Here is a 21234-nt window from a genome sequence, read left to right as displayed (position 1 = left end):
TTGCGGCCAAAGTCCTTAGGCTGCAGCGGCTGCACGTCTTTGTTGCGTCCACCGCGCTGATCACGTCGGCCAGCTCCCTCGAGGTGCCTTCCAGGTTCTTGCTGACCATAATGGCGCAGACGCCGCCGGCGTTGGTGGCCTTGATGACGGCCTCCACCAGCTCCTGCTTGTCGCTCTGCGGGTCCACCAGCTCGGCTGCCGCCTCCAGCTCGTCCAGCCCTGACGCCTGCTCGTCCACGCAGCAGACACTGCTGACGCTTGAGTCAAGCGCCGCTTGACTCAAGCGTCAAGCCTTGACTCGTTCCAGGGCTGCATTGACGACTCCGACTACAGCCTCCTGTACTCCACGTCACTGCCGACGGACGCCGAGTACGTCAAGATGAGCGGTCCCAGTGACTGCCAGTCCATCATCGAGCCCGACGTTCAGCACAGACATGATGACAGCGAGGGTGACCGTCAGCCGCTCCACGTGCAGCGTCTCGGTCTGGTAGATCTCGGCGTTCACGCCGTCCACTCAGCTTGGCGCCTTGGCTAGCGCAAACTCCTATTGCCATGCACACAAAAGCCCTGTTTAGTATCATAGTGCTAATGCTTCGTCATCGAGCCTGCAGCGCTCTCTTACCTTTCGCAAGCGCTGCTGCGCAGCTCGCCCTTCATCCTCGCTCGTCCATCTCTGTTTGATTTGTGAGAGAGGGGGAGGTCCAGTTCCTAGTAATGGTACCGTGTACCAAACAAAAATGTCTACAAACCCTCTTTCTCTACAAATAGCTTCAAACAGAGCTACTACCAGGGCGCTAGCTATATGCACACCAGCGCCGATAGCAAGATAGAACATGTCGACGCTGTCGGTCTACTGCCCCTTAAAAGTTGGAAGCATTTACGTGCCCAAATGGCGCCGACATCCGATTAAGTCCGCATTATGTGTTTTTCTGTGTTCCCCTCAAAATGTGTTCCCTCTTAGCGGGATCTTCTGTTAACCCATCAAAAATCTGGCCGAGAGGTATTGTGCCTTTCACTTATTCTGCCGTGATAATTCTGGCATACTCTAATCCCTTATCGACCTTAATTATGCCCTGAGTTAGCTAATTCCCATGTTAATTCCGGGTCGTCCCTCCGTGGTCGAATTAGGAGCGGCGATGGTGAGGCCGAGTTAAGACGGAATAAGCTAATCCAGCCTGCGTTAGGCGAAAACAGAGCGATTGGCGGCTTCCTACCCGCCAATCCATGCCATTCTGCTCGTATCTCCGTCGATTGGCTCTCAAATGCTGATCGCGGGTGTTAGGGGAAGCGCTCACAATCTTAGGCAGAATGAGCACTAAATAAGCGTTAATCGCCCTTTTATGACTCTAATTCCGCCTGAATTAACAGCTCACCCGCCAAAATACGTGAAAGGCACAATAACGTACAATACTAATTAGTATGCGGCATACTATTCTTGAAGAGTGCCCTCTGGAGCCGAGTAGGGCACTCTATTTGATGGCATACTATTTGTTAGGGCATTCTATTTGATAATGACTACATCAATACAATCTCCCAAGACGATTATACCATCAATGCCAGCAAGATGTATTTTGTGGTTTATCTGCCACCACTATCAAAGCGCCTACTCTTCGATGCATGAAGGAAACAGCTCGGCTGACCAGCTCGTCGTCCGTGAGCGTCGTGAGATTGGTGCGGCGGCGAAGGCTGAGTCCGTTTCGCTGCATGAACGCAGTAATCCATGGATCAGAAGCGGCAAATCCGATCGGGTGCTCTTCGTGTTCCTCCTCCGTCCTGCTGGAGCGAAAAAGCTGGTGCGCTTGAGCGGCGATCCAGTCGCGCGTAACCTTCTCCTTCAGGAGGCGACGGTTGTAGATGAGATCCACAAGCACGTCCTCGGCTTCACCCAGCACCGGTCGACGACGATTGCCTTGGCCAGCCAGGATTTGGTCACGGTTGTGCCACCACTGGCGAAACCCGCCGGCCGAAATGCGCCAACCCAACGCACGAAAATGGGCTTCCGCTCTCGACGGGACGCCGCCACCCTCGCTCACAATCCATTCGATGGCTTGCCTCTTGATGCTTAGCTCCACGCTCTTCCGTCTTGCTGGCATGTTGACGAATGAGCTGGTAAAGCGTGGTGCTGATGGAGGAGCGAAGCTTGGGTGGATGGGAATTGTCTACCACTTCTCAGGTGAGCGCAGGATAGCGTGCGGAAGTCGATACCGACGGCAGTCTATTCGGAACGGCACTCTAATATATGACACTCTATTTGATGGTACTCTATTGTAATAGTATGCCTTCACCATAGGGCACTTTATTCGCAGGGTACTATAATACCTTAGGGCATACTATTCGGTATTATACGTTAGATGGCAATGCAATAAGTGTGAAACGGAAGTCGATGCGCGGCCTTGGCTAGTGAAAGGGCGGTTCACTTTCGCAAGTCGTTCAACCCGCCGTGAAGCGCGACACCCTCCAAAAAAAGGCATGGCTGTCAACTCTCGCTGGGCGATGTGATGCTTCTATTCGGTGTCTTTGGATGAAGACGAGCGTTTTGAGGAGCTACTTAAGGAATGCTCGGCCAAGGAGCGAAGAAGTACGTCTGCGCTTGTGCTGGCTATGACACCAATAACCGAGTGCTTCATGGACGTGATGCCGCCGACATGGAGCGTTTTAACGTCGAAGCGCTCGATCGCGCGTCTCACCGACCTCCAAATAGATCAGGTCTTCGGTAAATGGCGCCATCTTCACCGCGGTGGCGCTTCATCCATTTCCGCAGCAGGAGTTGCAGCGCCTTCACGGCCCGAGTCCTCAGCAGCCCTTAGCCCCCCGCGAGATGCCTTCGACCAGCGTGCTGAGCTCGGCTCCACGTAGCAGCAAAAAAGTTAATCCATAAGTTCCCAAACACCCCCGTCGGACTTGTGGTAGTCTCAGGGCAAACAGGTTGTCGTCAAGCCTTGCTGTCTGGACACCAACCATTTCCCACCGACACTAGAAAATTGTCGGGGCTCCTGAGCTGCCAAACATGCCAGAATGCGTGACACATGGACACTCGACCAGCCCTCACACATTCCGGTAGTGAGCATCCAGTTTGCTCCTGGTGGAAAGAAGGCGTGATGGCGTAGGCGTAGCAGAATCCCATAATCCGAGCCCCACGATTTGACGCAAATGTTCCCACTTCAGTGCCGCTGCTGCCTCATTTTGCTGACCCCTGCAGTCCACACGTCGGGCTAAGCTGCTGACACCGCGCCTCCGAGAAGCAGCAGCCACCATCGTTCTAAAATGATATCTCGGTTGGGTTCACCACCGCTTGCCGACCCAAAGACACACCAGACAACTAACACTTGTAGGTGTACATACGGGCTGGGGGTCGGCAAATAGAGTTACTTGATCACAAATTTATTCAGCTGAAGATAGTGACGAGGCGTCATCTTGGCGACGCGTGGGACGCGTGAACAACGCGGGCTACGGCAGGCCGGGACATCATTGCTGGGTGGTCCAGCAGGATGGCTTGTATCCGCAGCTAAAGGTGCCCTGATAAAGAAGTCTAGGGAAATGGCGACCAATAACTGAGCAAGCAAGTCCAATTGGCGTTCAAAGTCCGCTGTACGCTCGGGGTAGATTCTGTTTGAGGTCGTATGCGGGTCTGCTCGGTAGTGCAGGTCGACCTTTTCAATACAGCATTCAAGACATCTATCGCGATTTGCCCCACCTGTTCGCCCGAGGGTAGGCGACATCATGGCCGAGGGCGAGCAGCGCGAGCGCGAGGCTCACTCCGTGCGTTCACCGACTGCCAACACCCGCCGATTAGGCGGGGGCGTGTCTGCGCGAGCGAGCGAATGCGAGCGCCGCAACATGATGTTTTTTCCAGACACAGCGCCGGGCCGAGTCGAGGACTTTGGAGCCGGCGGCTCCCCCCGAGCGAAGCGAGAGACGGGCGGGCCCACGGTCAGAAGTCCGCAGACGAGAGCGAACGCGCTAGTGTCCTATCCAAAGTATGTCATCTCTCCCGAAAAGAGCGACCGAAACACCAGATCTGACCCGCATACGACCCCAACGGGAGTCTACCGTACGCTCGCTTAGTTCAGTGAAGCTAACACGGTATTCTCCTTGACACCACCAGTGAGCAACATCCCGTAACCGACGCCGCAATGTGAGAACACAAACGTCCTTGGACGTCATTAGCCGATCTGCAGTCCCACGCAAAATACGAATTCCCGCAATGTTCACGCAAGGCAGCCATTCTAGACAGGCTTCTCCCACAGCGAACTTCTCCCCTTGAACGACACGCCGACAAACACTTCCTCACAGACCCGCGCCGTTAAGTAGAAGCCCCAGCGCATGGCAACGCACTCAAAGTGCACCGCATGCTGATAGCGCGTTGATACCACACCTGACGCGCCAGATCATATGCAGAGCGGCCCACCATCGGCGATCTCGCAACACCCGCCTATCCAGAAATAGCCGCCCTGGGGATGGCGACGGAGGCTTTGGCGAACCCACACGAGTGAAGACTACAACACTTGACTGTTAGAATTGACATTTCAAGCCAGGAGCTGTCGCCGATAGCAGAGCTGCGATGTTATCCGTCGCCTACTCCGTCTGGCCCAGCCACCTCACGGGGAAGTTCTTGTGTCGCGTCCTGCTCGCATTTATACAGCGGCGTCCTTGATGGACAGGCACCGAACACGTCAGAGCCCGCGTCCGGCTTCTTCAGTACGGATTTGTCCAGCATGGAATCGGCCGTCCGTCGAAGTTGCCTCCGTGAATAGCAAAGCCCCGCCCAACGGCGGCTGCGTATCGTGTTTTTTACCTGTTTTTTTATTTCACAGTACCCGCCCAACATGATTATCGTGCAGCATGTTAAAGTCGCGCAACACACTCAGGATTACTATAGTGTCGTATAAGTTCGAGTACCGACTGTGTTCAACAACGACATGACTATTTCGCCAAATCGTTTATCATGCTGTTCAAACAGCATGTACATGGTGTATATATTGGGTAGATACAGCATTGCAATATTGTAGATACACCATCATAAGGGATTTGGATGAGAGGTCAGTGGCTTTTTTTATCAAGAAACTGGGCAATGACCTGTAAGGAAGTGCAAGGCAGGGTGACTTGTACGGTATATTGCACGAAAGCGACGACGCATCAAGTGAATACATTCATAAACCTAGCGCGTTGTAGCCTCGAAACTATCAACTCCACATGATTTCGCAAATTTCTACCACCTTACTACAGAGGTCCACACATGCACAACCTGATCTTTGTATATCCCCTCGAACCTTTTCCGTTGCAGGCTAAATACCAGTCGATTTACTATTATATATCTAATTCTCTCTCAAAACACCATTTTCCCTCGTAACGTATGCGGGAGGATGTCGGTATCTACGCTAGAACACGCTTCACGCTCAATTTGGCACAACTGTTCTTGCTACAGTATCTACGCCACTTCCTTGTGGTCCTCTATAACGTGCACAGTTAGTTGCAAGTAATACATCACCGGTCAACTTACACAATGCATGCTATAAATATCAAGTAATGGGATCGTTGTCGATTCGGTAGCGGTTTCTTTCTACGCTAAAACGATTTGACGTAGCAACGACATCGCTTTGTATTTACTCTAGCACGCGCTCGCACGGTTTATATGCGTTTATTTCCTGTAATCTGGTCCGCCGAACCCAAGCCCTGTGTATTTTGTAGGAAGGCCTGACTTATGCAGCTAATCCGCCTATGTTTTAGCATGTAGTACGTACAACATGTTTCTTATGTATCGACAACGTGTGGGCGTTGAGGGGTTAAAACGTTTGGCCTTGGCGTGGATCCGACTGGAAAGACGTTAGACCTGCTGCAGGCGCAGAGGCAGCTTTCAAGTCGTCGCTGGCCAGAAGGCACATGTAATAACCTAGAGTGCTTGGCGTCAGCGGCACTCTCGAACGACTCCCGCTTGGACACGAGCTGCCCTCCATGAGCTCTGGGCCACCTGCACGCTGCCTTGACGCCAATCGTGGTCAGTCGCACCGGACACTCGCTAGAAGTCAGCACCATGGAGCTGGAAGGTCCGAGCCATCCGGCTCCGCTTCATGCTTCGGAAATGTTGTTGTGGCTTTTATTATTTATTTCAAAGATGACATGGCGTATGCGAAATATTACAATGGACACAGCTTGCCTCTTTTCCAATACTGAGGTCACGTTAAGGACACCAATTATAATTGGCGGAAATTGTTCCGAAGCCTCTAGCTTCACTCCTGCAACGGCAGCATTGTTTCCATCTCGTCAGCGTCCACGCCGTGATCTGCCATCCAAACCTGTCGCCACCACCACGCCAATATCACACAGGCGTCGCTCCGCCTCGATTCGGTATCGCGCCGTCTCGACCTCGCAGGCTCTTTTCGTGCCCTCGGACGCCAGGATGGCTTAATTGCGCTGCGCGGCATGGTTGAGCACGTATTCATCCAGTCGCAGTTGGATTGCCGGGGTCACTTGAAGGGGATCGACCATTTGCCACTCCGTGTACTGGCGCCCTTCGTGGTCAGAGAATGCCGAGCTCTGCACAGCTCGATGCCCCACGCTGCTTTGAGCGCCATTGATATGTCTTGTCGGAGTTATCGCATGGGCGATGGCTTTTGTGGCTTCATGTGGGGGCTGACGGCGCTTGGAAGAGCGAGTAATTTGGTGGGTCTCGCCTGCTCTCTTGCGCATCGATCTCGTCGGTTGTTCAGCCTTGCTGGGACCTCCATCACCACCATCAGGGTTTGTTTGAGCAGATGCGCTAAACACGGGCATCATGTCGACGAATCCGGGGCACAGCTCGTCCCGTTTCCGTTGCTCGTAGTGATTGAGCGCCATACCACGCGAAGGTTGTTGGCTGCTATCACCTAGCGAGGCTCTAGCTCGCGCGAATTTTCTCCCTAGAAGCCAAATTCGGCAGGCAACGGGATTAAAGTGCGCTGGAGGTGGGCTTCGTTCATGGCGTTCATGATTACTTCACGCGCGACCTTCTTCACTCTATTGTGCCACCGTTGATAGTTCCTCGGGGTCTTGAGCCAAGAGGCCAACACGTCCATCGACCTTGGTTCATCTGCTGATTGGTTGTCAGATTCCCAAGGACGCTTTGTAGTGCCTTGAGACGCTGGTTCTCCCATCATTCTTTGGTCGCCTCGGAAGTGTTTTTGTGTTGCTTTACTGCAAAAGTGAGCTGATCCCGTTGCAAAAACCTTCTTCGATTTTTTAAAGTAAGTTCATAAATGTTTATTTTTTGCAAATTTCTCGTCGTATTCTTTCAAGTATATTCGCACGACAGTGGCATGCCAAGCACTCAATGGGATAGAGACAATAAGACACCAGGAGCGCCATCAGCCATGGATGTACTCATGCGGTGGTTAAGAACTTACGGGAACTGCAAGCGCTGGCACGATGACGATACGACGAAAGCTCTGTGCGAAGGGTCAGCTTCGGGCTCAAGGCATCGAGACTCACACATCCACCGCCATTTACCGAAAGTCGCTCACATGAAAGTCCGCAGTGACGCTATCACCGAGTGGCTCATAGCGAGTCAACAATATGAGTCATACCAGCGTGGTGACGTCGACAAGAGCCTGCACGATGAGGTGGAGGGACGCTGCCCGAATTATGGGGATCTCTCACACTTCTTTCATGTCGACGAATTGCAGTTGGGAGCGAGCGGATGCATTCTAGAGCTCAAGGACGTCGAGCCCCAACTACACGAAGTAACGTTGTGGTGCTGAAAGATAATACGCTGGAAAGTAATCCCAGGTTGCTTTAACAGAAGCAAAAGCACGACCCCAGTAGAGCCCAAGGCAACTGACGTTCGTGCAAACGTCATAAACAAACGACGATGGACTCTCCATGGTGAAAATGCCTGGTAGCGCAACGGAGGCGACAGGACCTCCTATCGATCCATCATTTCGTGGCCAGGATGAGACGCATTGGGCCGATTGGGGCCGCAAGGAAGCGGGGTTACAGCACTCCTGCTTGATATTCGCTCACTTGAGCGCCCCACAGCTTGGTCACTTGTACCTTCGTGCAGAGAAACCTCGCTTATTTACGCCAGAGCAAGGTTGTTAGGAACAGCATGACTATGACATATTTCTTAAAACTCAACGATATAATGCGAGCACAGTCAACAAACGTTGCAAGTGCCCTATCGTTCGTACTGGCTTTCGCTCACCCTGAGGCCCTTTAACCAATCTCGCTTAGAGGAAAAAGATGGTACTTCGGAGTTTCTCACTCAATTCTGGGATTGTGGGCCTGGAGGAAGAAATCGACGACGAACCAGACAATGCATCACGGGCGCAATCGTATACTCTGGTGCAAGCTGGGCGTAATAAATCGGCGGCACAATAGAAATTGACCGACCGCAGCTGGCGTAGTTCTTCGACTCTATCAGTCATTTTCATCCACCATCACTCTATACTGAGTCGGCACACTTGTTCCAAAAAAGGTAGAACTCGAAACACTGCGGGTCAACGAGCGTTCCTGAGTCAACAATAGTTCCTACCAGGGGGGGGGGGGGGTTGCACTGCCGGCTCTCTCGCTGGGACTGGCACCATCACGAGCAGAACATCGAAGACGGTGATGTTTATTGGCCACCACAAATGTAACGCGGGGCTCATAATCTGCATCGAGCATACGGAATGCCATCCGCAACGCCCACATCTCGGCATTGACCACATCTGAAAGACAAGACGCCGGCACTCCAGCGCGATAATACACGATGTGTTTTGGCTGTCGCCGCAAGCGCTCGTAGCTTCCAAGGAAAAACTCTCACAGGATCTGAGGCAAGTGCGAAAAGTCACTGGGTCCATCCATCTTGAACTGACCAGCGGGCAGCATACGCGGACGAATGCCGATCCAGTGAAACCACCACAAACGAGATCGCAGGGTCTCTGCCTTTGTTGAACCTCGGATAGGAGATATGTGTGCTGATCGCAATCGTAGGCTCTTCGTGCACCAGAGGCAGCGCTCCTTCAAGAAACTTCGTATCGTGTACACCTAATTTGGCATTGATCTTGAGGCACATGCTCGTCAGCGCCTGGGAATTTGTACGCCGGACCACCCGTGCCGTAACACACTGGCTGGGAATGCCTCGCTCGGTATTCATCACTCTCTGGATCACTCGATACTCCATGGTATCCTGGTTAGTCGTGATTACGACAATCAACTGGGCTCCCCGCGAGCGGTTATGCTGGTTTCCAATAAACAATGGCAATGGGTGAGCCAGCTTTCAAGAGGCCACTATCGTTTATCACCACGACAGGATCGTGATTGTGTACACGTACGCCATAGGTTTCAGCTTCCTGTCACAGATTCTCAACAAATCTCCGAGCAACGTCGCGAGTCACACATGAATCACAACCGGCCAATCTGCGGCAGACGACGATAACACCCCAGTTTGACAGAGTGTACGGCCAGGCAAACTTGTGTCTCGCAAACTTTCGGGTGTTGTAATTTGATGTCATTCTGAATGCAGGGTGGAGCTAGCACTCGCACCATAACATCCTCCATCTCCTCGGCAACCGAGACGAGAAATGCTTTGAAGAAAGGGAAATTTTCAAAGCCCAATGATTCAAGAAATGGCTGGAGACTGTCCCTACAAGCTTCAGGTTGGACGGCAGCTTGGGTAGCACCTGCGTTGAGCAATCCGATCCACGGTAGGGTTGGCCAGGAGCTACCTCGCACAGCTCGATTGGAACCCAACTTTCGAAGCCTTCAATTTCACTGTAAGAGAGGAAAGCGCAGCCGAAGTACGAGTGGTATCATAATTGGTTGTCTGAAATATGTCGCCTACAATCACCTACGTATAACAGCGCGCAAACTTGGCGCAGATGCAGCGTTAGAGACCCAGCACAGAGGTGAAATATTTGGCTGTGTCTTTTGTAGGTGTCTCGTCCTCCGTTCGAAGGTACTTTGCCGTCTCTTGAATAAAAGTCATCATGGTATTCCACACGGTTACGAGCAGATCCAGCTTTCAAGCCAGCGCTTAGTGCACACAAATGAGGCCTGACATCAAGTGCCGTGTTTGTGAATACTTCCTGCAGCTGTCTCAACTCTGTTGTCTTCACCAGACGAAGACGAAGCGTAAATTGATGAAACTGTTTCTTTGTTCTTGGAAGAGCCGTTTCGCCGTCATCCCTGGTAGCCGAACGAATGTACAATTAGGCAGCAGCATTGTGCAAGGGCAGCGCGGCAGGTGCGAACAAGGCGTTTGCTCATTCGTGAGCTACCAGGGTACCACCAAATGCGTGTGGGTTTTGAGCGCTAAGGACTTCGCTTGCGCTGTGAACAGTTTCTCTCATTACAGAAAGTGCTGGCCGCGGGTGTGCCGAAAGAAGATGTGGATAGCGAGCTCCCCATGCAGCTCTGAAACGAAGTGTCCGTGGCAAAGGATTGTAGCTTCTTCTCCCAGGGGCTACACTCCACGCTGTGCCTCGTCTGGAGCTGGTTGCGGCGCTAGTTTGCCGTGGGCTGACGTTTTGCGGTTCAGTGGACCTCACTAGCTGTGGGCGGCGAAGGTTTGAGCTCGACTGGGTACCTTAGTAGCTGCATGTTGCATACAACGCACACTTTTAAAAACGATGTTGCGGTTTTCCGGGTGTTTTATTTGCAACATGCGATAATACATTCAACGTGCGGGGCTTGTAGGCGAAAGCCCCGTGGTGTAGATATCTGAATTGCTTTCTAAGGCATGCGGAAATTCAATTATTCCGAGATCTCCAAGACACTTGCAGATATAAGTGGGGGGGGGTTAAGGGGTTTTCGTTCGATCGGCATCTTGCTCGTCAATCAGAAATCAAAGAATCTCACCCCTTGAACCATTGCCAAAATGAGCTACATTTCTCCAATGTTTGTATGCGTCGTACAGGACAGGACAGGGGACAGTGCATGCAGAAAACGAAAGCGTATATAGATGCATGCTCTCTGAACATAATGCTTATTTAGTGATGAAAGAAACCGGAAACGACACTAAAATGGCGTAGAATGGAGTTGTGCACCTAGTAAGTCCTCCCCATACGAGAACAACGCTTCCGGCTGCTTCGACCCAGCACGAAGTGCGTCATGGTTACTTTTGTTGTCCTTGCTCACGCGCTCCAGTACCGGATTTACGTCGCGGTTGTCGTCAAATAATTCGTCGCGTCGTTTGTCATGATTGCCGCGCACAGGGACACTCTCCGTCTCAAGCACAAACATAGGCTCTGCGTCCGATCAATTGTCGGTTGTAGATTGCGATCACTTGGTCTTACGTGAAGGATGGGTTTGCTGTAATTTCAATACAGGCATTGCCCATCTTGTGCGGAATCTCCTCGCGCTTGAGGAGCGCACGGCTCTAGAGGTCAGCGAGTCTGCTCTCGCAAAAAAAATATTTTGTTTTCTAGAGCTGCATCACGCGCGTGTGCAGCTGCTATTCGGCAGCTAGTAGCAAAACCGCTCTTCGACCCGGAGAACATCTTTTGAACCTCATCGTACTGGCCATTTGTCTTCTGCAGCGCCGCGTGGGCATCCGCCAGAATTCACTCCGCTTCCTCCACATCTGCGCCGAGCACAGAATTGTGGCGCTGGACGACGGCATCAAGCTGGTTAATCTCATCTCGGCACCTCAACAGCAGATTGGGTTGGTACGCGAAGAAAGTAGGCGAGATCTCTACCGCGTCCGGTGTCTTGACGATATGTTCGGCTGCGTTGAAGTTTTTTCGGGCATCGTGAGTTGAAGGATTGTATGATGGAGCTGTTGGTCCTGTCCACAATGGAGATAAAGGCGTACGGGACCCGTATCAGAGTTGGTCACACTGGTTACCGCGAAGTACGGTTCATACTCTTTGGACACGTTGCAGGTGCTCTGGCGCGAGTCTTGCACTGCGCAGTCGTTTATGGTGGCAACCGCGGCTTCCAACACGCCCACCTCTGATCCAACATCGTGACAGGCTTCCTTCGTTTCGTCCAGCTCAATGTCGAGGCTGACACGTTTGGCATTGAACTTCTTGATCATCTACGGCATACATGCTTGTATCTGTCCCGACTGGGACAGCTGCTTGACTTGCGCTTTTGCATCCCTGCCCCCGTCGCTACACATTGTATTCTTCTAGCGTTGCTTCAGAAAGAGAAATGAATGCATCCAACAGGGCCTTGTGTGCGTGCAATCATGGCAGTTGGGGCCGATTCAGTGGGGTAGTCCGACAACTTGACTAAGCCAGTGCAGTAGCCAGGATACGTGTGCTGGCTACGCGTTCGCGCTTTGGGTCTATCCTACAGTTAGGGAAGTCGGCGGACGGACAGAATACGTAACTCTACCCCGAATATGAGCGCTCATACGGTGGCCGCATTTCCAATCCTGTGAACCCATGCTTGCTGCAAGTGCCGGTTCCCACCGAATCGTCACACGCATCCCCAATTCACACGTCACAATCGTCTCTACCGGATATCCATCTCGTGCAACCAATCGCAGTTCACCAAAAGGTCCGCGTATCCATGGGGTCGGACATGGGTGCAGACAAAAATCTGTTTTCACATCGTGCACACATTTCAGTGCCAAAATGCATTCATTTCTCGTTCTGAAATACAATAGAAGAACACAATGTTCAGCGACGGGGGCAGGGGTGCAAAAGTGCAAGTCAAGCAGCTGTCCCAGTTACGAGGATGCATTACGCATAGTGGCGCTGGTGATAGTCGCTACCCGCAGCCTGAAGCATTGAGATTACCAGTGCTTACCGTCACACCGCCCCACTGGACACAGGGCTCCAAGACGCACATGTACTAGGATATCATACGGGTTCAAGCACCGACTTCATGTTCGACGGCGGCAATATTTTAGTACAGTTGGAGTGGGGTGACTCTGTCCCCAACCAACGGATTTCCTCAAGCCTATCCGGCACATGATGGGCTTGCTCTAAGCCTCGTTCAGGGCTGAAGGCTGAGGTACATGGCGGCTGGAATAGGGCGCCCCAACCCCAGAACCATGGCGACCCCACGTAGAGCACATGCGATAGAATAGCTACAGCGCGCAAGACCGACGGGAGACTGGAGCAGCCGCGCCGGAGGATCAGACGAAGCACGCGCGCAGTGCAGACCCGAGTCTTTACCTGCTACGATGCCAACTTGAGTGATCGCGCTGCAGATCCTGAGGTGCTTTCTCGCACCAGTGGGAATCAGACATATTCAACACCAGATAGCCAAATTAAAATACTGCAGCTCCGAACAAAACGCGAATATGGCTCCTCACCTACGATAGAGAGGCGCAATTGACATGTTTGTCCGTGGGGACGTGCCACGGCGCACCGCCGATTAAGCAGCCATGGGTTCGATGTTTAACGGTCGCATAGCCTGAATTTCAAGAAGACGAAGGCCTTATCCTTGATATCAGAGACGCACAAGCAGTGCTGGCGGTCGCTCGTTGGTGTGGCGACGTGGTCCTGTAGGGCTCCTACGCGAACCGCCTTCTTCAACGAATGCCCCGTGAAGGTAGCCCGAAGTTGAATGTTGTCTACAAACCGGGTCAGAGATTGTCAAAAATCAAGCGCCCGAATTGACTCTACTGAGAAGTCGAAAATAATGCTCGCTCTGACCATGATGAGAATGGCACCAAGATATCCTCTCCGCGGCGAACGCACAAGTCAACGCTGCGATCGCTGTGGACTATGGAGGACGACCTCCTGTATTACTACAATGTTACAAGACCGGAGGCCAAGAAGAAGAAGACAACTAAGCTCGATTGGGGAACGGTCCAGGCAGAGTGAAAGAAACAGCACCCCCTAAGCACTCACTCAGAAAGGCGAGTGCAAGAGCAGCTATTGGCATGTTCCAAGAGCGTCTCAAGCACTTGTGCGGAAAATGAAACAATGAGTAAATGGCAAGGAGAAGCGAGTGCAGTTTGACTGGAAGAGGGTCATGGCGGACTTTGATAATCGAAGCGCATTCAACAGCAATAAGCCGGAGCGAGCTGATGTTGGTCTACATGAGCGCCATGCTACTGCTTCGTCCTCTTCACCGGTTTCGAGTAGTGGAAGGGAACCCTTTAGTTCTGCAGACCAAGAGCGCGTGGCTCAGCAAGAAGCGCTGATTCGTGCGGCCGAGACAACGCAGTTACACTGGTGTGCGAGTTTCGGCCCAGCAGGTGTAGCTTATGCGACGTCGGAATTTGCCAGACGCGGTATCAAAACATTCGAGGAGTTCACGAAATTGACATATGACTTTCACAAGATGCTATGCAGCGCATTTAACGAATTTGAGATGCTGAAGGCCACGGGGAGGGGGGGGTCAAAACATCGTTGTATAAAAAATATTGACGTTAATGGAAAGTCATTAAGAAGGGCTAACGAAAGTTTCTGATAGGCCAATTATTTCTCCCCCTAACCCATCTGGGGCCTGTGGATACGGGAATTTCTCGTACCGCCGAGGTCCTGGCTGTTACTTTCTACAGTGAAACCGTCCTTCGTACAGCTATTAACTACGTCTATTTCCCCTTAGTATCGGGGTGCCCTAACCGCCTGGGCCATGAGGGACGTTCCTCTACGGGGGTTCTTTGCGCTTCTCGCTCGGAGAAACTAATGTCCGCTGTGGGGCTCCAACCCTCGGTCCACAGCGTAAGGGCCAGAAGCTTAACCCACTCGACCGCGCCATCGGCCTAGTGCTAACGAAAGTTCAACAAGAGGCGAAACAGAAGCAGGATGATGTGAGTCAATTGAAGCGTGAGATAGAGGAGCAGCAGCAAGAAGGCGTGATTTATGACATCCAGCTACGGGAGAAGAGCAACGAACTAGAAGCACTCAAGAATATGACAGAGTTGGGTGCCAAAGCACAGCAAGACGTAGTCAAGTTTGAGAGCTTTCAACTGTTCGGCTCAGCGGAGGCGGCAATCACGAAGTCTTGTGGTGTTATCAAGAACGGTCAGGTAAGATATGCAAAAAATATCCATTCGAATCAAACTAACATTGTCCTACCATGCCTGAAATGTCCAAGTCGTAAACGATCCATGAATAACATTATCAGATGTGTTGTCGAATGCTTTGACAAGCTTTCTGATGAAGACGTAAACGAACTGGCGCATCAACCGGAAGAGTGTTCGGCGTGCTTGGACTTGGACAACTTGGAGGCACAATTAACCGAGGACTACTGGCGTGTTCGAGCCATACTAGTGCATCCGTTGAAAGACATGAATCGGTGGCGGGAAGTGAGCCAAGACATACAGGTCTCAAGTCTGTGTATTGGAATCCAAGAACTGATGAGATTTCGGGACGTACTGCATCGCTTGGAGTGGACACGAGTTCGTCGGGTCGGACGATTTCCATCGGACGAGCACTAGTATTTTTGTGAAAGCAAAAAAAAAGACATGCGGTGAAAGACGGTTCATCCTGTACACGCGTGCTAGCGCCAATTGAGTCCGGAAAAACTGTTGGCACCCTCAGGACAGCAGCGATTTGTTGGACCTGCGCCAAAGAGCTACAGTTTGTAGTTGGCTGAATGCTGGCTCACAATACGCAACATTGTTGCATGCAGTAAAGGAAAGCAAGCTAATTCGGTAGTTTAGCTAACTTTCAACGCTCGTATTTTCGATTTAGTTGTGGTTAAGTGTATTTGTTTGAACACCGTTTTGTTTCGGAATAAGGTGCATTGAACATTACTGGCTAACGGCAGCGATGACCTTGTCGGAGGTCGTCTCAATCCGACCACCGTGCGAAGGCGCTCGAAGCAGGTGATATCAGAATCAACTTCACCCATTAAGACGTGAAGACCTCTAACTCTGAGGAGTTCTCATCGCGGTGGTGCTCTTTCCGGTGCTCAATTGCGCGCTGCTTTGGGCTGCCTGCACGACGCCACTCTTGCTCCGATGCGCTGTATGAGCGCTAACAATAGAGTGAGCGTCATGATACGTCCGGCGCCGTGTCGACAGAGCAAGGCAGCGCGGAGCCGACGAGCACGAAGGTATGCTACTGCAGGTGGTGGAGGCCGCACGCCGCGAGCAGTTTCTTGAAGATATCTTACTAATTCATTTTGAAGTTAATTTTGAAGTTGGCTCATTGTGCGTGAAATATTATAGTGGAACATGCTCGCCTCTTTTTCAGTACTGAGACCAAGTCGAAAACATCGATTTCGATTGGTGAATATCGCTCCTTTTTTACATGCGATTTTTTTGCAAGTTGGCGTGCGACTACCTAAATTCAACCGACCAGCGTAAATTCAAACTGCCTATCGTTCCGAGAAAGGCGCCGCCCACCAGGTGCGTTTGGTGCTTTCTCTGCACCCGCACTCGCATGATTCTCGTCATTATGGTCGAGTTTCGCGGCCTCTTTGCAGCAATTGCCCAGTGGGAATCATCTGTGGGGCATCGCAGGCTTGACGCTGCGAAACTTGCCCCGCCTCACAAAAAGCTAAAGCTAGTTCCCCGGCGATATTCAACGTCCACATCCACGCAGCTGGAGACAATGCCGTTCTCACCTCCTCCTTCTCGTCGGCCACTCCTGCAGCCAAGGTTTCTGTGCTTAGCTCGCGTATCGGCCTGGCACATAGCGCCGATAAGGACTTTAGCGCCGGTGATACCAGTAGTGGCGTGGGCGGCGCTCTTTCAGGTGGCACCCAGCGTCAGGCCTGGCAAACCCGCGCGACCCCTTCAACACCTCATATACCCTCGTTAATTCCTTGGGCAGTTGTGAGCTTTCTCGACGCAGCTCGGAGACCCCTTCGGACGGTTGGATGGCCTGTTTGTACTGCCGGCTGTACGATACGTCCCAGAGCTTGCCTTCTTCAAGGTGGAAAGTAATCAAGTGGTGTTTGAGCCCCTGTGTTGTCGTAGAAATGCATCGAGGCTTGAGTTGCCCACATATTGCTGATCAAACGCAGAAAGTCTTCAAGAGCAGTGAGGGCGAAGATAGAGCAAGGTGACGCGGAGCACGTTTCTAATATGAGCGCTGCAACTTTCAGCAGTCAGTGTTCGTCGACGACAGTTATTGTAGTTAGGTAGCTGGTTGATATAACGTTAGTAGTTAATTAGTTACTGGCAGGGATGGATCTTCCCATTGTCGGCGTGTGGGACCGGCTACAGGACTTCTCGCCATCTACAGGAGAAGAGCGAGGGATGTCTCGAGACGGCAGCTCGGAATGGTGAAGAAGCGGCGTCTGGAGCAATCTAAGGCGCGATGGCTGTGACAGAAGCCGCAGTGCGAGCTTTAAACGGTATGACCGCTATAGAGACAGACGCCGCCACGATAGCAGCTATTACTGATACGCTGATACGAATGAAGAAAAACCCGCTTGCCCCGCAGCCGGTTACGACCCCGCCAAGGTGCCGAGCCCTCTACTCGGCGAGAATGCGGGCGGTGGCGAAGTTGGGTGCGAGCTAGAGGAAGCCGTAGTCCCCCGACGGAAGGAACCGTGGAGATCAAAAGAAGCCGTGCGTGCCATCACGGTTAAAACTACTATGTTGGAGACAGATGTGACGACCCCGCAATTCACCCGAGCGACCGGCTTCAGGAACATGTAGTTCAACTCGTTCGTGACCCCGAAATGATGCCACTGACACGAGAGATGCGAGTGATCAACGGCCACCGGCTTTGTACCCGAAGTCGAATTACTACAAAGTTTCCCTGGACACTGCGGAGTACTCGTAAATTTCCGCTATCATGTCTACGTGGGGTGGGGTGGAGCCGACAATGGAGCCACGGAGATGCTTTCGTCATCGAGGCCGCTGGTGTGGCGAGTTGTGCAAGACCCTATCCGTCAAAATCAACACGCATTTGGTGGTACTCGGGTAGCTCACGATGGAGCGAACTCCTTGTTCGCACCTGCCGCGCTGCCCTTGCACAATGCTGCTGCCTAATTGTACATTCGTTCGGCTACCAGGGATGACGGCGAAACGGCTCTTCCAAGAACAAAGAAACAGTTTCATCAATTTACGCTTCGTCTTCGTCTGGTGAAGACAACAGAGTTGAGACAGCTGCAGGAAGTATTCACAAACACGGCACTTGATGTCAGGCCTCATTTGTGTGCACTAAGCGCTGGCTTGAAAGCTGGATCTGCTCGTAACCGTGTGGAATACCATGATGACTTTTATTCAAGAGACGGCAAAGTACCTTCGAACGGAGGACGAGATACCTACAAAAGACACAGCCAAATATTTCACCTCTGTGCTGGGTCTCTAACGCTGCATCTGCACCAAGTTTGCACGCTGTTATACGTAGGTGATTGTGATTGTAGGCGACATATTTCAGACAACCAATTATGATACCACTCGTACTTCGGCTGCGCTTTCCTCTCTTACAGTGAAATTGAAGGCTTCGAAAGTTGGGTTCCAATCGAGCTGTGCGAGGTAGCTCCTGGCCAACCCTACCGTGGATCGGATTGCTCAACGCAGGTGCTACCCAAGCTGCCGTCCAACCTGAAGCTTGTAGGGACAGTCTCCAGCCATTTCTTGAATCATTGGGCTTTGAAAATTTCCCTTTCTTCAAAGCATTTCTCGTCTCGGTTGCCGAGGAGATGGAGGATGTTATGGTGCGAGTGCTAGCTCCACCCTGCATTCAGAATGACATCAAATTACAACACCCGAAAGTTTGCGAGACACAAAGTTTGCCTGGCCGTACACTCTGTCAAACTGGGGTGTTATCGTCGTCTGCCGCAGATTGGCCGGTTGTGATTCATGTGTGACTCGCGACGTTGCTCGGAGATTTGTTGAGAATCTGTGACAGGAAGCTGAAACCTATGGCGTACGTGTACACAATCACGATCCTGTCGTGGTGATAAACGATAGTGGCCTCTTGAAAGCTGGCTCACCCATTGCCATTGTTTATTGGAAACCAGCATAACCGCTCGCGGGGAGCCCAGTTGATTGTCGTAATCACGACTAACCAGGATACCATGGAGTATCGAGTGATCCAGAGAGTGATGAATACCGAGCGAGGCATTCCCAGCCAGTGTGTTACGGCACGGGTGGTCCGGCGTACAAATTCCCAGGCGCTGACGAGCATGTGCCTCAAGATCAATGCCAAATTAGGTGTACACGATACGAAGTTTCTTGAAGGAGCGCTGCCTCTGGTGCACGAAGAGCCTACGATTGCGATCAGCACACATATCTCCTATCCGAGGTTCAACAAAGGCAGAGACCCTGCGATCTCGTTTGTGGTGGTTTCACTGGATCGGCATTCGTCCGCGTATGCTGCCCGCTGGTCAGTTCAAGATGGATGGACCCAGTGACTTTTCGCACTTGCCTCAGATCCTGTGAGAGTTTTTCCTTGGAAGCTACGAGCGCTTGCGGCGACAGCCAAAACACATCGTGTATTATCGCGCTGGAGTGCCGGCGTCTTGTCTTTCAGATGTGGTCAATGCCGAGATGTGGGCGTTGCGGATGGCATTCCGTATGCTCGATGCAGATTATGAGCCCCGCGTTACATTTGTGGTGGCCAATAAACATCACCGTCTTCGATGTTCTGCTCGTGATGGTGCCAGTCCCAGCGAGAGAGCCGGCAGTGCAACCCCCCCCCCCCCCCCCTGGTAGGAACTATTGTTGACTCAGGAACGCTCGTTGACCCGCAGTGTTTCGAGTTCTACCTTTTTTGGAACAAGTGTGCCGACTCAGTATAGAGTGATGGTGGATGAAAATGACTGATAGAGTCGAAGAACTACGCCAGCTGCGGTCGGTCAATTTCTATTGTGCCGCCGATATATTACGCCCAGCTTGCACCAGAGTATACGATTGCGCCCGTGATGCATTGTCTGGTTCGTCGTCGATTTCTTCCTCCAGGCCCACAATCCCAGAATTGAGTGAGAAACTCCGAAGTACCATCTTTTTCCTCTAAGCGAGATTGGTTAAAGGGCCTCAGGGTGAGCGAAAGCCAGTACGAACGATAGGGCACTTGCAACGTTTGTTGACTGTGCTCGCATTATATCGTTGAGTTTTAAGAAATATGTCATAGTCATGCTGTTCCTAACAACCTTGCTCTGGCGTAAATAAGCGAGGTTTCTCTGCACGAAGGTACAAGTGACCGAGCTGTGGGGCGCTCAAGTGAGCGAATATCAAGCAGGAGTGCTGTAACCCCGCTTCCTTGCGGCCCCAATCGGCCCAATGCGTCTCATCCTGGCCACGAAATGATGGATCGATAGGAGGTCCTGTCGCCTCCGTTGCGCTACCAGGCATTTTCACCATGGAGAGTCCATCGTCGTTTGTTTATGACGTTTGCACGAACGTCAGTTGCCTTGGGCTCTACTGGGGTCGTGCTTTTGCTTCTGTTAAAGCAACCTGGGATTACTTTCCAGCGTATTATCTTTCAGCACCACAACGTTACTTCGTGTAGTTGGGGCTCGACGTCCTTGAGCTCTAGAATGCATCCGCTCGCTCCCAACTGCAATTCGTCGACATGAAAGAAGTGTGAGAGATCCCCATAATTCGGGCAGCGTCCCTCCACCTCATCGTGCAGGCTCTTGTCGACGTCACCACGCTGGTATGACTCATATTGTTGACTCGCTATGAGCCACTCGGTGATAGCGTCGCTGCGGACTTTCATGTGAGCGACTTTCGGTAAATGGCGGTGGATGTGTGAGTCTCGATGCCTTGAGCCCGAAGCTGACCCTTCGCACAGAGCTTTCGTCGTATCGTCATCGTGCCAGCGCTTGCAGTTCCCGTAAGTTCTTAACCACCGCATGAGTACATCCATGGCTGATGGCGCTCCTGGTGTCTTATTGTCTCTATCCCATTGAGTGCTTGGCATGCCACTGTCGTGCGAATATACTTGAAAGAATACGACGAGAAATTTGCAAAAAATAAACATTTATGAACTTACTTTAAAAAATCGAAGAAGATTTTTGCAACGGGATCAGCTCACTTTTGCAGTAAAGCAACACAAAAACACTTCCGAGGCGACCAAAGAATGATGGGAGAACCAGCGTCTCAAGGCACTACAAAGCGTCCTTAGGAATCTGACAACCAATCAGCAGATGAACCAAGGTCGATGGACGTGTTGGCCTCTTGGCTCAAGACCCCGAGGAACTATCAACGGTGGCACAATGGAGTGAAGAAGGTCGCGCGTGATGAAACCATGAACGCCATGAACAAAGCCCACCTCAGTCAAAGCTCTAAGGGGCCCGACCAATTTAAAGCGGCCTGCAGGTGCCTTGACTTGGACGATGCATATCTTTTAAACGGCGATGATTCCTATCGAAAACACTATAGAAACGAAAACAGCGGCTTCGCAGCTCATTGTTTTGCCCCCACGAGCCATTTTGAGCGTGCAAACGGGCAAACGATAAGGT

General features: G+C 51.8%; 8 protein-coding genes across 8 annotated transcripts; 3 read left to right on the top strand and 5 right to left on the bottom strand.

Moving 5' to 3' along the window:
• Window positions 1-1550: 1550 nt before the first annotated feature.
• On the bottom strand, window positions 1551-2093 carry PHYSODRAFT_502988 (hypothetical protein; the record flags this gene model as incomplete). Its single annotated transcript, XM_009528265.1, has 1 exon — window positions 1551-2093. One exon carries the CDS (start codon window positions 2091-2093, stop codon window positions 1551-1553), a length of 543 nt encoding a protein of 180 aa, XP_009526560.1.
• Window positions 2094-6402: 4309 nt separating this feature from the next.
• Window positions 6403-6834, bottom strand: PHYSODRAFT_331466 (hypothetical protein; the record flags this gene model as incomplete). The annotated part of the gene is made up of 1 exon (XM_009528264.1): window positions 6403-6834. The coding sequence occupies one exon, from the start codon at window positions 6832-6834 to the stop codon at window positions 6403-6405; it is 432 nt and encodes a 143-aa protein (XP_009526559.1).
• A 1582-nt stretch (window positions 6835-8416) lies between these two features.
• Window positions 8417-8772, bottom strand: PHYSODRAFT_499542 (hypothetical protein; the record flags this gene model as incomplete). Its single annotated transcript, XM_009528263.1, is given in 2 exon segments — window positions 8417-8538; window positions 8556-8772. Coding segments are annotated over 2 exon segments (339 nt in total), but the record flags the coding sequence as incomplete, so codon positions are not given.
• A 28-nt stretch (window positions 8773-8800) lies between these two features.
• PHYSODRAFT_300553 (hypothetical protein) lies at window positions 8801-9136 on the bottom strand (the record flags this gene model as incomplete). Its single annotated transcript, XM_009528262.1, has 1 exon — window positions 8801-9136. One exon carries the CDS (start codon window positions 9134-9136, stop codon window positions 8801-8803), a length of 336 nt encoding a protein of 111 aa, XP_009526557.1.
• Window positions 9137-13637: 4501 nt separating this feature from the next.
• On the top strand, window positions 13638-17126 carry PHYSODRAFT_331464 (hypothetical protein; the record flags this gene model as incomplete). The annotated part of the gene is made up of 3 exons (XM_009528261.1): window positions 13638-13721; window positions 14582-14890; window positions 17058-17126. The coding sequence occupies 3 exons, from the start codon at window positions 13638-13640 to the stop codon at window positions 17124-17126; spliced, it is 462 nt and encodes a 153-aa protein (XP_009526556.1).
• Window positions 17127-18846: 1720 nt separating this feature from the next.
• Window positions 18847-19182, top strand: PHYSODRAFT_300550 (hypothetical protein; the record flags this gene model as incomplete). The annotated part of the gene is made up of 1 exon (XM_009528260.1): window positions 18847-19182. One exon carries the CDS (start codon window positions 18847-18849, stop codon window positions 19180-19182), a length of 336 nt encoding a protein of 111 aa, XP_009526555.1.
• A 28-nt stretch (window positions 19183-19210) lies between these two features.
• Window positions 19211-19569, top strand: PHYSODRAFT_500394 (hypothetical protein; the record flags this gene model as incomplete). The annotated part of the gene is given in 2 exon segments (XM_009528259.1): window positions 19211-19427; window positions 19445-19569. Coding segments are annotated over 2 exon segments (342 nt in total), but the record flags the coding sequence as incomplete, so codon positions are not given.
• Window positions 19570-20252: 683 nt separating this feature from the next.
• PHYSODRAFT_300549 (hypothetical protein) lies at window positions 20253-20639 on the bottom strand (the record flags this gene model as incomplete). Its single annotated transcript, XM_009528258.1, has 1 exon — window positions 20253-20639. One exon carries the CDS (start codon window positions 20637-20639, stop codon window positions 20253-20255), a length of 387 nt encoding a protein of 128 aa, XP_009526553.1.
• Between the last annotated feature and the right edge of the window lie 595 nt (window positions 20640-21234).

Source organism: Phytophthora sojae (genome assembly GCF_000149755.1).
Source record: "Phytophthora sojae unplaced genomic scaffold PHYSOscaffold_4, whole genome shotgun sequence".
Taxonomy (NCBI): domain Eukaryota; phylum Oomycota; class Peronosporomycetes; order Peronosporales; family Peronosporaceae; genus Phytophthora; species Phytophthora sojae.
The sequence above is the reverse complement of the archived record's forward strand: the minus strand, read 5'-3'. Positions and strand labels throughout refer to the sequence as shown.